This window comes from Bos taurus, chromosome 11 (genome assembly GCF_002263795.3).
Source record: "Bos taurus isolate L1 Dominette 01449 registration number 42190680 breed Hereford chromosome 11, ARS-UCD2.0, whole genome shotgun sequence".
In the NCBI taxonomy this organism is placed as follows: domain Eukaryota; kingdom Metazoa; phylum Chordata; class Mammalia; order Artiodactyla; family Bovidae; genus Bos; species Bos taurus.
Window position 1 is genome coordinate 48,569,182 of NC_037338.1, and position 15,133 is coordinate 48,584,314.

Below are 15,133 nucleotides of genomic sequence, written 5' to 3' on the forward strand. Positions count from 1 at the left end.
GCTTTTTATTGGGAAAAGATGTGTGCAATCCATATGTCCAAGGCATAATTTATACCCAGAATTCACAAATAAGTCCTAAAAATCAGTAAGAAAAAGATAAAGAACTGAATGGGAAATAGTTCAGTTAAGGGGGCCAAATGGCCAAGAGGTATAAGATGTTAATCAACTTCACTTGCAATTGAGGAAATATGGATTAAAATAAACTTGAGATACTGTTTCACATTCTTCAGATTGGCAAAAAAATTTTAAATCTGACTGTATTAGTTTGGCAAGAATGGAGAATCCTATGCCTTCTGATACAGAGGAACAGGTCTGATCCCTGGTTCAGGAAGATTCCACATGGCACGGAGCAGCTAGACCCGTGTAAACTGCTGAGCCTGCATGCTTCTACTGAAGGCTGTGTGCGTGCAGCCAGTGCTTTGTAACGAGAGAAGCCACTGAAATGAGAAGCCCACTCACTGCAGTGAAGAGTAGCCCCCTCCTCATTGTAACTAGAGAAAGCCCAAGTGAAGCAATGGGGACCCCCCCAAAAAAAGAATGGAGAACATCAGAACTCGTTTACACTGCAGGAAGGAGTAGAGACTGGTATGACCTCTCTGGGGAGTGGTTTGGCATTGTTTGGAGGAAGGTGCTGTGCCCTGCAACTCAGCAGTTCCACACTGTGTGTAAACCCTAGAGTAAGTCCCACCTGCGCCCAGGGAGATTTGTATAAGAATGTTCATTCTGTCTCTGTTTGTAATAGTGACAACTTGGAAAGAACCTAAATATGCATCAATAGAATGGGTAAATAAGCTGTGATAAATTCACATAATTAAATAGTATACAGAGGTTTACAGTGTGCTGGAGTGACTTCCCTGGTGATCCAGTGGTTAAGAATCTGCCTTCCAGAAATAGATCGCCAGTCCAGGTTCAACCCATGAGACAGGACGCTCAGGGCCGGTGCACTGGGATGACCCCGAGGGATGGGATAGAGAGGGAGGTGGGAGGGAGGTTCAGAATGGGGAACACATGTACACCCATGGCTGATTCGTGTCAATGTATGGTAAAAACCACTACTATACTGTAAAGTGATTAGCCTCCAATTAAAATAAATAAATAAATTAAAAAAAAAAAAAAAAAAGAATCTGCCTTCCAATGCAAGGGATGTGGGTTTGATCTCCTGTCAGGGAACTAAGATCCCACACATCAACTAGAGAGCCTGCATACAGCAACAAAGACCCAACGCAACAAGAACAAAAAAGGTCTAGAAAGACAAGTCTCAATACGGATCAAAAATTTCAAAACCATAAATTTGAATGAAGAAATATTTTGGTGGAATACACATAGTGTGATTCCATTTACATAATGTTTAAATAGAAATACATTTTTGTCTGCTTCAGCATGGCTTACAGAGTTAGTAAAAATATTAGTGAGAAATAGTGAGAATGAGAAACACCGAATTCAGGAGGTTGCTTATTTGGGGGAAGGAAGGAAAGAAAAATATGAGAAAAGAGTACCTATAGGAGACTTCAGATCTCTCTCTCCTGTTTTAAGTTTTTTCCATCTTAAAAATTGTAGCATATTTATTGAAATGCCAGTAGGCACTCCAGCACCAAGGAGGACCCTTATGTGACAGTAGAAAGTAAAAATGGTCTTGGAAATTAATTCTCTTAGAAAGTAATCAAAACTGATTCATAGGGACTTCCCTGGTGGTCCAGTGGCTAAGACTCTGTGCTCCCAATCCAGGGGACCCAGGTTCAATCCCTGGTCAGGGAACTAGATCCCACGTGCTGCAACCAAGAGTTCTCATGCTGCAGCTAAAGATCCTGCATGCCACGATCTAAGATCCTGTGTGTCACAACTGAGACCCAACACAGCCAAATAGATAAAAATAAGTAAATATTTTAAAAAATGGATTCATAAACTTTCATGGAAAAACCTACATAGGACAATAATCAGAAATTTTATATTTTGCATTGGTGCCAAGGGTGCATATTGCTGCCAGTGCTGGGGTCCCAGCAGGGCTGGGAAATGGTGGAGTGGCTGGAAGCAGGGGTGACTGAGTGTTGAGGGGGGAACCTGTGGACTTGGCCAAGATGAGATCAGGCATGCACTGACCCTCTGGGACCCTCCGCTGTTGTTTGGCTTGGTGAGCGCAGTGAGGGGCTCAGTGGGGCTCAGTCAGGCTTTCAACAGACCTCTTACCTCTCTTCTTCTGCTTCAGTCGTGTCCAACTTTTGTGATCCCATGGACTGGCCATGGCTACTAGAGTAGCCTGACAGGTTCCTCTGTCCATGGGATTCTCCAGGCAACAACACTGGAGTGAGTTTCCATGCTCTCCCCCAGGGGATCTTTCTAATCCAGGGATCGAACCTGAGTCTCTTATGTCTCCTACATTGGCAGGCAGGTTCTTTACCACTAGCGCCACCTGGGAAGCCCTTTCTTCTTAGGAAATTTTAACTCCTTGGAAATTAACTGGAGAAAGAAGAGAGGCCCCTGGATCCTACTCAAAGCAGTTATCTTATGTCATTTAAGCTGAAGGAAAGGAGAAGGGCCCAAGGATTGAAAAACAGCACCTAGACAAGGGTTTCTCCACCTTGGCACTTCTGATGTTATGGACCCAATTAGACTTTGGGGGGCTGTCCTGTGTGTTGTGGGATGTTGAACAGCATCCTAGGCCTCCCCCAACTAGCGTTCTCTGAGTTGTGATGACCTGCATGTTTCCAGATGTTGCCCAGATGTGCTACTCCCAGTTGGGAACTGCTGTCTCCGAGGTTAGCATTCACAGGAGGCCCATTGCCCACCCACATCCCAGCCCTGACCCTGCTGCAGCTGGGGGGAAGTGAAGGCGGCAACCCGGATGAAGGCCCCTAGTTTGGAGCAAGAGGAGGAATCAAGGGCAAAGATAGCAGGGATGCAGCAAGCAGATACATGGAGGCAGTAGGTTGGGTTGGGGGCTTCCGGGGAACAGTAAATGGCCGTGGGCAGAGGGTGGGTGGGTGCAGAGCTCTGTGGCTCTGGAGTGCCAGGTGGGACTCTGTTCACAGACAACCAGGTGGAGTGTGTGAGCACAGAGCCTGGTTTCCCCTCTACAGAAGACACTCAAGCCTTCTTCCTTCCTGCTCTTGAGCCAACCTTAAGCACTTAAGTGGCCTTATTCCTCCTAAGAATTGTACAGCTTCTCTCTTGACATTGTAGAGAGAGTTATTGTGAATCTGAAGTGGGCTGAAGTTCCTTGGAGGTTGCAGTTGTTTGATATTTATTCATCCATCAGACATTCGTCCAGCAGCCACTTGGGCAGGCGCTGTGTCAGGTGCTGGGGACCCCACTAATCAATCTCGCTGGCCTGGATGGTCTGACCCAGTCAGCACAGGCTGCCCTGGGAGAAGACAGTCAGCCTGTTGTCTGGCTGCCCGGGTCACATCCCAGCTCAGCTCCTGGCTGTTTGTCCCTGTAAGCCTCATTGTCCTAATCTGTAAAATGGAGTAGTAAAAATTCTTCCCTGTAGAGGGAAATGGCAACCCACTCTGGTGTTCTCGCCTGGAGAATTCCATGGACAGAGAGGAACCTGGTGGGCTACAGTCCACGGGGTTGCAAAAAGTCAGACATGACTGAGCACCTAAGCACAAGAATTCTTAGGGCTTCCCTGGTGGCTCAGATGAAAAAGAATCTGCCTGCAATACAGGAGACCTGGGTTTGATCCCTGAGTCGGGAAGATCCCTTGGAGAAGGGATTGGCAACCCACTCCAGTATTCTTGCCTGGAGAATTCCACAGACAGAGGAGCCTGGTGGGCTACAGTCTATGGAGTTGCAAAGAGTCAGACATGACTGAACAATGCAAAAATTCTTAGCCTGTATTGATGTTGAGAGGACCAAATAAACAGCTTGTAGAGCAGTGCCTGGCGTGAGTGAGCACTCAGTGATATTAATATCATTATTTTTAATGTCTTATTATTAAAACTACGACATAAGAGCTGTAAGAGACTTAACAAGTGTCAAGAAAATCCTGAGAGACAACTGATCAAAGACGCACAGAAGTGGCTCGGTCTTAAAGGATTAGTGAGACTTTGTGGAGGCGGGGTGGGGGGGCGGGGGCGGGGAAGGTGTGGAGTTGTGGGAAGGTCATGCACTAAGATGCAGGCAGAAGAGCAAGCTGGGGGACTTCCCTGGTGGTCCAGTGGCTAAGACTCCAAGCTCTCAGTGCAAGGGGCCCAGGTTCTATCCTTGGTCAGGGAACTAGCCAGAGCTGAGTTCAAATGCTGCAAGTAAGACCTGACGCAGCCAAATAAATAAATTTTTTTTAGAAATTGAAGAAGAGATAGCCAATAGGAAGTCACACGTTTAAAAAAAGTTTATTTTTATTCCTTTGGTTGTACTGGGTCTTAGTTGTGACATACAAGATCTTCCATTTTTAGTTGCAGCATCCAAACTCTTTAGTTATGGCATGTGGGATCTAGTTCCCTGATTGTGGATAGAACCTGGGCCCCCTGCTATGAGAGCATGAAATCTTAGCCACTGGCCTACTGAAAGGTTATTGCTGAGTCACGAAAGACGCTGGGATTCTTGGCCTCCAGAGGAGAAGAATTCAGCCTGGGGCCAGTGACGAAGACGAGGCTTGATCACTCAGAGCTTTTGCGTAATAAAGTTTTATTAAAGTATAAAAGAGATAGAGAAAGCTTCTGACACAGACATCAGAAAGGGGCAGAAAGAGTGCCCCTCTGCTAGTCTTTAGCCAGATGTTATATAGCTACTAGCAAGCTGTTAATTATAGAAAGGAGATGTCTCAAAACTCAGAGTGGCACGAGGCCCCTCACCCACAACATTCATTTTGAGATAACATTGGCGCTAGGTGAGTTATCCCGGGCCATAAAATGATTGACTTGAATCTTGAAGAAAGGCAGGTTTTCAAGTAAGTATATAGTTTCATTAACATAGATTAGGAGAACAATATATGAGTAAAATATACAGATTTGTCAAGTCGGTTCTGAGGGGGAACCGACTTGAAGAAAGACAGTCTAGGATAAATACATAGTTCATTAACATAGCTTAAGACAAACATTTCCATAAGAAAAACGCATTGGTTAACTCAAGGTTTGAGAAAAGTTAAGTTCAGGTAGAACCAGGTGTCATTATGGCAACACAGAATTTTAAGAGAAACCTTTTTAAAATTTGTATAGAGAAGGGGAAAAAAATCTAACACTTGTTTGTTTCCTCCTGCCTCTTAAGAGAAAGATAAAAAATGTCTGACACTTGCTACCTATTGCCTCCGTTTGGAGGCCCTGGCCTTCCTGCCTGTTACCCACTCACTACCAGGGAAGTCCCAGGAAGTGACACTTGAGCGTGCAAGCATGGCTGAGTGGGGAACAGCTGCTGGCCAGGAGGTTAGGGTTAGGTCCGGAGCTGAGGGAGGTGGGGAAAGAGAAGGGCCTGGCCAGGGGGACTTGCTATGAATGGACATCAATCTCAAACCCCTTTGGCATGGACCTGCTTCATTTATTTTTTCTCCAAAATAGATTTAGGAGACCTTGCCCTTTTCATTCCATTCTCCCTCCTCTGGGCAGTGAAATAATGGGTCTAGTCCCTTACATGCCGGTGTTTCTGAGCTTTTGGAGACTGGAAAGCACAGACACATTTGTCTTGCTGTCCCTATGCTGTCAAAAGGGAGCCAGGTGGGGGGATGCTGGCACCCATTCACATCTGAGTCCCCCAGGCAGACGGAACACAGGCCTCCTTTGTCTTGGCCCTCGTGAAGCTTTCCACCTCTATGTCCACTTGGGGGGTGTTGCTGGCTTTGGGGTTCACAGAAGAGCTGATCCATGGGCTGTCAGGTGAAGATGCACTTTCCACTGGTCTCTCCTGCTGCTCACGCACTGCCTCAAGGCAGGGGCTGGACACCCTCCTGGCCGTTGCTGTTGTTCAGCTGCTCAGTCACATCCGACTCTTTGCAACCCCATGGACTGCAGCATGCCAGGCTCCTCTGTCCTGGCAGACATGACTATTGACCAGGGCCTCTGTGCCAAAGGAGGGCGTGTTTGTTTCTCCGGGGCCTGTGATGTTGTGCTGGAGGCTTTGTTGAAGCAGCCTGGTGCTGTCCAGCATCTCCTCACTATTGAGACCTCAGCCCCAAAGTCATGAGTGTCCCTTGGGTGGCTCTGACCCTTGCTTCACCACTTTATGAAATTTCCCAGAGGGAACATATATTTACCAAGCACTTCCTCTGCCCAAGGGGTGTGGGTTAGACTTGTAAGTAGACAGCATCAAGCCAACTTTGTAGAACTTGTCTTGCGGGAGAGACAGACATGGAAAAAACTGATGCAAGTGATATGGATCAGAGCTAAGAAAGGGGACCATCCAGGGTGTGGCAGTGAAGAACAGAAGAGGAACCTAATCTTCAGGGGATGCTGAGGTCAGGAAAGGTCTCATGGACGAAGAGAGATTCTCCAGAGTATCTGAGAATACTGCTTAGGGTGAAGCGGGGCTGGGTGGGGGGGTTGGGGAAACCTCCTCCTCTGAGCTGACTTGTGACAGATCCCAGTGGATTTCCTTGGGCTGCCTGTATCTTTGGCACTGTGGCCATCTTTTTTTTTTTTTTCTTTAATTAATTTTTTGACATTTTATTTGGCTGCACCAGGTCTTAGTTGCAACACACAGGATCTTGGATCTCTACTGTGGCATGCGGGATTTTTTTTAGTTGAGGCATTTGAACTCTTAGTTGCGGCATGTGGGATCCCTGACCAGGAATTGAACCTGGGCCCCCTGCATTGGACTCAATGGACATGAGTTTGAGCAAACTTCGGGAGATGGTGAAGGACAGGGAAGCTTGGCGTGCTGCAGTCCATAGGGTTGCAAACAGTCAGACATGACTGAATGACCAAAAACCCCTGTATTAGAAGCGCAGAGTCTTAGGTACCGGACAGTCAGAGGAAGTCACCGTCTCCTTTTGAATTTTCTTGTTTTCTTTCAGACTATGTTTTTGTCCCTTTGGCTGTCTTATCTAGCTCCCTAGATACAATTTCAGCCTTCCCAGGGCGTGGCCTTGCTCTCCAAGGCAGTGGACAGTGTTGGTAAGGAGTCAGACACAGAGGAGGTCAGTCTGGCTGGGTCCCTTCCCCTCCTTTATCCTTACTGGTCATGGAACTAGGCAAGCTCGGGCTAGCCGCTCCAGCCTCGGTGCCCTGTCTATGGACGAGGTTCTTGTTACCAAGGTTGTCTGAGCTCATGTCTGCAGAGCACTTAGTGCAGGGCCTGTGTAAGTCTAGGTTACAAAACCCTTTCCCCTTCCCATTCAGCACCAGAAACAGACTTGGTTCAGTTAGCTTTCTGTTTTTCCATGGAAACCTGATGAATGTGGACTGTCAAGGTGTTACCTGCAACAGCTTATTGTAAAACTAAACCCTCCTTGATAAATAGCATCTGATGGGAGTTCTCTGTATGACCCCCCCTGATGAACCAGCCATGGCTTTGGGCTTCCTGAGTGTGGTGTCTCCTTTCATAGCTCTGTCCATAGGGTTGTCACATGAGATGCTGGCCCTTATGGGGACAGAGCCAGGATGGTATAACAGCTGGCACCTGAATTGACACGTAGAGGTGACTTCACCTGTCGGGTGAAAGGATGAAACCCTTTCAGCTCCAGCATCCTGTCAGTTCATTCATTGAAAAATATCTACTGAGGGGACTTCCCTGGTGGTCCAGTGGTTAAGAATCCACCTGCCAATGCAGGGGACATGAGTTCGATCCCTGGTCTGGGAAGATCCCACATGCCACAGGGCAACTAAGCATGACAGCTACTGAACCTGTGCTCTAGAGCCTACAGGCTGCAACTACTGAAGCCTGCATGCCTAGAGCCTGTGCTCCACAGCAAGAGAAGCCACTACAGTGAGAAGTCCGAGCACCACAACTAGAGAGTGGCCCCCACTCACCACAACTAGAAAAAGCCTATGCACAGCAGTGAAGACCCAGCACAGCCAAAAACAAATAAATGAATAAAATTAAAATAATAATTATTAAAGTATCTATTGAGTCTCCTATGTGGAAGGTGCTGGAAACACACTGTTGAACAAAACAGATCCATTCTGTGCCCTGAGGCACTTAGAGTCCAATTAGGGGATGCTGTCAATCAAAACATCACGTGTCCTGATCAAATTGTATATCATGCTTTGAGAGTGTAGTGGGAAGATTTAACTTAGGGGGAGAGGTCAGGGAAGGCTTCCAGGAGGAGGTCATATGGAGCTGGCATTTGATGAGTGAATAGGTACCAACCTGACAAAGAAGGAGGTGGGGGTGGGGGTGCAGATTCCAGAAGGAAAGGACAGGCAAAGACTCTATGGTTGGGGTTGGGGAAGGGACAAAGTAGAGAGAATAAGGGCAAGTGGAGCTATGCTATGCAGAGTCTGATTATTTAATGACCTGGTGCACGGCCCCAGGAGTGATGACTCAGTGAGAGCTGAAGCCCAAACATCACACTGGTGTCATTATTTTTGCTTCTACATCTTCAGAGCAGTGGGAAGCAGGTTATTGCAAGGTGGGGATTGTCTGGTGGGAGAAAGGGTTGGCTTGATTGGATTTGCAAACTGAACAGCTGATTCTGACTGCAGGATGCTGAAATCCAGTCTGAAGGGAGTAAAATTTGAAGAAACTTGGAGTGATGCGGTTTTGGTAGCAAAGGAAGCCCAAGGTGTAGGTGGGCTTAAGAGAGCATCTGATGGGGATTAGCAGCAGGGAGGAACATTGGGCCTTTTAGAAACATATGTATAATTATTAACTTTTAGTTTTGGCTGTGGTCTATCTTCGTGGCTGCAAGGACTCTTTCCTAGTTGCAGAGAGTGGGGACTGCTCCTCCTTGTGGTATGTGGGTTTCTCATTGCGGTGGCTTCTCTTTCTTTGGAGCACAGTCTCCAGGTGCACAGGCTTCAGAAGTTTCAGTGAAAGGCTTGGTTGCTCCATGGCATGTGAGATCTTCTCGGACCAGGGATGGAATCTGTGTCCCCTGCATTGGCAGGTGGATTCTTATTCACTGGACCACCAGGGAAATCCACTGGGCCTTTAATTTCAGGGGTCTTGGCTGCTCAGCTTGGTTTCCCACCTCCAGAGCCCCTGATCCTCTCATTTTTGGCTTCTGTGACCCCAAACCACCCTCCTGTGTTGCCAAATGACAGATTGAAGGAAGGTGGGTGTGGAGTTATAACAGGTCATAGAGGTTCCTAAGCACGTCCTAGCCATGAGCAGAAACGCTTCAGGGCCTTCAGAAAAATAACCAAGCCCCACAAAAGCATGTTCTGTAGTTCAGAGGATGCTCTGGCACTGAAGACAACATTTTCCATCAGACAGAATGAATGAAAATCACATTTCTCATTTTTTCTCTCTCTCTCTTCCCTCCAGGCTAATATTTGGCACTCTTTACCCTGCATATTATTCCTACAAGGCTGTGAAGTCAAAGGACATTAAAGAATATGTAAGTAGCACAATTTTTGAGTGGATAGGGTGAGTGATGGTGGGGTTAAGTGGGGGAGGCTGAGTGTGAAGTGGGGGCCGGGCAGATGCCCTCTTTGGTGGGTACTGGGAGCAGGACGGTACAGTGACCTGCCAGATGTCACTCAGGAGTCCTCTCCTTTAACCCTGCTACCCTTTAGCCAGGTTAAAGGAGATTTCATGCCCTTTTAAGAAGAGTCATGAGAATGCACGGAGTGAGGTGGAGGCCATAGGAAAAGAGATGATTGCATAGTCACACAATTTTTTCATTGACTGGTAGTCATGACTGTGACATAATGAAGCATTATTTTAAACAAATGAATATGCTGAGTAACAGAGGTGTTACAAGTAGAGTGTGGAAGTGATGAGAGCGGGGAGGCCTGGCAAGAGGAAATGGTAGCTAGAGTTGGAGGCTGCCAGAGGCCACAGGCCGTGGGCTTGGAAGCATGACTTCATCTCTCTGAGTGTCAGTTTCCTTGTCTGGAGCAGAAGGCAATGTTACTGGGAAACAGTCTTGCACTGGGGGCAGGGGCTCGGATCCTAATGTCCAACAGACCTGGTTCAGCAGCTCTGAACCCCACTCCACTTCTGTGGTTTGAACATCCCACGATCTAAGCACTGTTGCTTTATAAACTTTTAGAGAACAGGAGCTATCATCCTCCTGTGGCTGAACCATCCTCCACATATACCTCCTATACCATCTTCCACAGCACCTGGCCGAGGGCTGGACACAGGTAGGGGATCAGGAGAACTTACTGGTGGGAGGGTTGTGTCACTGTTGGGTGATCTGGGTGCCCCACTCACAGCCCTAAATGTTCTGGGCACCTCCAGGCAGGAGAATCGTCAGACTACCACTGATCGACAAAAGCCTGCGGGGAGTGGAGGGTAGGGGGTGTCCCTCCCCAGAGGGGACAGAATCCTCCATCAAAGTACAAAGGATAGAGATTTTTGTCATCAAAAGACTGAAGTTAAGTCCTGGCTCCAATGTTCGATTGACTCAATACTAGATAAGAACTTTAACTTCCAAGAGCCTCGATTTCCTCATCCGAGCAATGGGTTGATATCAATAGTCCCAGCCCTTAGCGTTGGGAAGGACAAAGGATCTTTGCTCTCCTTTTACTCAGAAGAGGTCAGTTGGCAAGTTAGGCACAGCTAAAGAAATCATTCAGAGAGGAAACCTGCTCTGAAGTTATTTTCTTGGCTTTCCCAGGATGTCTTTAGGATGGAACCAGCCGCCTCTAGATCAACTCAGCCAGACCTGCCTCCACCCCTCAGAGTTTCCCAGAATGGCTTGCTTGGCTTGCATTTGCTACCATGCAGGGGATCCAAATGGGGCATGTCCCCTCTGGAGACTGGGTCCCCAATAAGTGTATGTGAAGGAATCTCAGAGTGTGAACTATAAATAGCAGTGAAGTTGCATGCACAGAACCTCATGATTCCTAATTGACTTGGCCCAGGGGACAGCACTGGGCAGCCTCCTCCGTGTCTCCCTCCCTTTCTCCAACCCCTTTCAGCTGGGGATGCGGGGACACTGCGCCAAGGAAGAAGGCGAAACTGGAATCACTGCGGTTCAAGGTCTGATCCTCTGCTTTGCAGGGGTACAAAACTCTATTCTGTCTGCTCATCCGGGAGACAGTGAACCCCGGGGAATTGTTTTGTTCTGACTAAACTCAAGGGAGCCTGGTGTAGGACTGGAATGGCAATTCATTAATTTAAACTGAAAAATATAACTGACAGGCAGAGCAGCTGTTTATGTTGGCCGTGCTGTTCTCAGGAGGGAAAGCTTGAGAGTTAAGATTAGCCAGTTTCTCGGTAAAAATGGAACTGCAAGGAAAGAGCCCAGTGGTATTAAGGGAGACTCCTTCCCTTTTTCTGGGATCTCTCACATGCCTTCAACTCACACACTTGCGTGCACACTTACACATTTTCTCACACTCAGACTCACACTCACTTCTTTCCTTCCTTTTGACCAACAGACCCCTTTGTCCGAGAGAGAAACGTGAAAGCTTCCTTTGACTCCTGCCTCTCCTCACCAACCATCCCCACCCACACACCCAGCGGGTAACTACGAACCTCCATCTCTATCGTCCCAATAATCTTTCAAACCAGGTCTCCCTTCTGTGCTGCCCTCTCTCTTCAATGAGATCTTCCCTGGTGGTTCAGATGGTAAAGAAACCACCTGCAGTGCAGGAGACCCGGGTTCGATACCTGGGTCAGGAAGATCTGTTGGAGAAGGGAATGGCCTCCCACTCCAGTACTCTTGCCTGAAGAATTCCAAGGACAGAGGAGTGTAGCGGGCCACAGTCCTTGGGGTCACAAAGACTCGTCAGACATGACTGAGAGACTAATACTTTCTCTTCAATGAGGCTCTCATCATTGTTCCCCTGAATATCCCAGTGGCCTCCCATATCCTTTTTTTTATTGCCCCTGTAACAAATTACCATGAGCTTCGTGGCTTAAAAGAACACAAATGCAGGCGTCCCCAGGTGGTCCAGTGGTTAGGACTCCGTGCTTCCATTGCAAGGGCACAAGTTTGATCCCTGGTCGGGGAACAAAGGTACCCCAAGCCCTATGTACAGCCGCCACCCCCCATCCCTGCCAAAAAAAAAAAAAGACCAAAACCAACTAAACCAAAAAAGCAAAAATGTACTATCTTACAGTTCTGGAGATCAAGTCAGATGGGTGTCCCTGGTTGAAAGCAAGCCTCCATTTGGAGGCTGTAGGGGAGAGCCCACTTCCTCGCCTTTTTGAGTTCCTGGAGGCCACCTGCATGCCTTGGCTTGAGCCTCTTCCTGCACCTTCAGGGTCACCAGTGTTGTGCTCTGGCCACAGCTGAGAAAGGTTCTCCACTTGTAAGGATTCCTGTGATTACATTGGGCCTTCCTGGTTAATCCAGGATAATCTTTCCATCTGAAAGCCCTTAACTTAATAACTGCCAAGTCCCTTTCATCATATAATGTAACAAATGCACCGGTTCTGGGGATGAGGAAGAGGACATTGGGGGTGGAGGCTGTTGTTCTGCCCACCGGATCCCTCACTGCTTCCTCCGCCTCCTGTCTCTCATGCTCTGTTGTCTACATCATGTCTACAAGCCCTTGATAAATGGAAATCTATTCATTTCACTCCCCTTGGGTCCTTTAATGGCTACTTATCCCCTGCAGGATCAAGTCCAAACTCCATTAGATAATGTTGAACCTTGTTGACCTTGCTCCTTCCTACTTTCTAGCCACATCTCTACAAGCATTCAGCGCTCCTGAGCTCAGCACCCAGGGAGTGGTCTGTGGACTGGCATTATCCCACATCAGCTGGGAGCTTGTTGGAACTTGGAATCTCAAGCCCTACCCAAACCTCTGAAATAAAAATTGGCATTTAAAAAAATTATCATTTAAATTTATTTTTATTGTATTTATTTACTTTAAATTTTTTAATATTTATTGGAGTATAGTTGATTTACAATGTTGTGTTAGTTTCAGGTGTACAGGTAACTCTACTCAAAAATCTGCATTTTTAACAAGATCCTTAATTTGAGAGACACTGCTCTCGACATTCATAGCTTTTTATGTCTTTCCAGACTTACTACACTAGTCAAGGTTTGATGGGCAGATGCTTAAACAGAAAGGAACTTATAGGGCTTCCCTGGTGGCTCAGATGGTAAAGAAGCTGCATGCAATTCAGGAGACCTGGGTTTGATCCCCGGGTTAGGAGGATCCCTGGAAGAGGAAATGGCAACCCACTCCAGTATTCTTGCCTAAAGAATTACATGGATAGAGAGGCCTGGCGAGCTATAGTCCATTGGGTCAAAAAGAGTCAGACACGACTGAATGACTAACACTTTCACTTTCATAGAATTAACTAGAAGGCTGGGGAAAGACCCTCAGAAATTGAGGAGGATCAAGAAGGCTGGGTGACGACCAAGCTTGTGCTGCAGGAAGGGTCTGTTTAGGAATCTGCTGCCCAGGTCGCCACTACCAAACTGGCTGCCAGCTGCCCATGCCTTCGGGACATTCTTGCCTTGGGAACATCCCATGATGATTCAAAACCCTGGATAGGGACATCTGATTTTTCCAGGTCTGGGTGATAGACTTTGGCTTCCATAAAGACCCACATGCTGGGAGATGCCCTCCAGATTAGAAGGCTTTGGATGCTACTAGTTCATAATTTTGGGGGGCACACCATGAAGCGTGCAGGATCTTAGTCCGCTGACTAGGGATTGAACATGTGTCCCTGCAGTGCAACCCAGGAGACTGCCAGGGAAGTCCCTGGATGCTAGTAGTTTTAAAAATACACACACACACACACACACACACACACCCTATACCTCAGAGATACTGCATGTTTGATTTCAGACTACAACAATAAAATGAGTATCACCAAAAAGTGACTCACATGCACTTTTTAGTTTCCTAAAGCATACAGAACTTGTGTTTACACTATGCTATAGTCTATTAGGTGTGCAATAACATTATGTCTAAGAAACTATCAGATCAGATCAGTCGCTCAGTCGTGTCCGACTCTTTGCGACCCCATGAATCACAGCACGCCAGGCCTCCCTGTCCATCACCAACTCCCGGAGTTCACTCAGACTCACATCCATCGAGTCCGTGATACCATCCAGCCATCTCATCCTCTGTCGTCCCCTTCTCCTCTTGTCCCCAATCCCTCCCAGCATCAGAGTCTTTTCCAATGAGTCAACTCTTCGCATGAGGTGGCCAAAGTACTGGAGTTTCCGCTTTAGCATCATTCCTTCCAAAGAAATCCCAGGGCTGATCTCCTTTAGAATGGACTGGTTGGATCTCCTGGCAGTCCAAGGGACTCTCAAGAGTCTTCTCCAACACCACACTTCAAAAGCATCAAGTCTTCGGTGCTCAGCCTTCTTCACAGTCCAACTCTCACATCCATACATGACCACAGGAAAAACCATAGCCTTGACTAGACGGACCTTTGTTGGCAAAGTAATGTCTCTGCTTTTGAATATGCTATCTAGGTTGGTCATAGCTTTCCTTCCAAAGAGTAAGCGTCTTTTAATTTCATGGCTGCAGTCACCATCTGTAGTGATTTTGGAGCCCAGAAAAATAAAGTCTGACACTGTTTCCACTGTTTCCCCATCTATTTCCCATGAAGTGATGGGACCGGATGCCATGATCTTCGTTTTCTGAATGTTGAGCTTTAAGCCAACTTTTTCACTTTCCACTTCACTTTCATCAAAGAAGCTTTTGAGTTCCTCTTCACTTTCTGCCATAAGGGTGGTGTCATCTGCATATCTGAGGTTATTGATATTTCTCCCGGCAATCTTGATTCCAGCTTGTGTTTCTTCCAGTCCAGTGTTTCTCATGATGTACTCTGCATATAAGTTAAATAAACAGGGTGACAATATACAGCCTTGACGTACTCCTGTTCCTATTTGGAACCAGTCTGTTGTTCCATGTCCAGTTCTAACTGTTGCTTCCTGACCTGCATACAAATTTCTCAAGAGGCAGATCAGGTGGTCCGGTATTCCTATCTCTTTCAGAATTTTCCAGAGTTTATTGTGATCCACACAGTCAAAGGCTTTGGCATAGTCAATAAAGCAGAAATAGATGTCTTTCTGGAACTCTCTTGCTTTTTCCATGATCCAGCAGATGTCGGCAATTTGATCTCTGGTTCCTCTGCCTTTTCTAAAACCAGCTTGAACATCAGGAAGTTCACG

General features: G+C 47.0%; 1 protein-coding gene and 1 non-coding gene across 9 annotated transcripts in view; both read left to right on the forward strand.

The window, feature by feature from the left end:
• Positions 1–15,133, forward strand: part of REEP1 (receptor accessory protein 1) — a 136,887-nt gene that overhangs the window by 50,223 nt on the left and 71,531 nt on the right. For all 8 annotated transcript variants that reach the window (XM_059891517.1, XM_059891519.1, XM_059891518.1 and 5 more), the window contains 1 exon segment: positions 9,358–9,430. In XM_059891517.1, the coding sequence (XP_059747500.1) occupies positions 9,358–9,430 (73 nt within the window).
• On the forward strand, positions 1,683–1,755 carry TRNAG-CCC (transfer RNA glycine (anticodon CCC)). Its single transcript has one exon. It is a non-coding gene; the product is annotated as a tRNA-Gly (tRNA).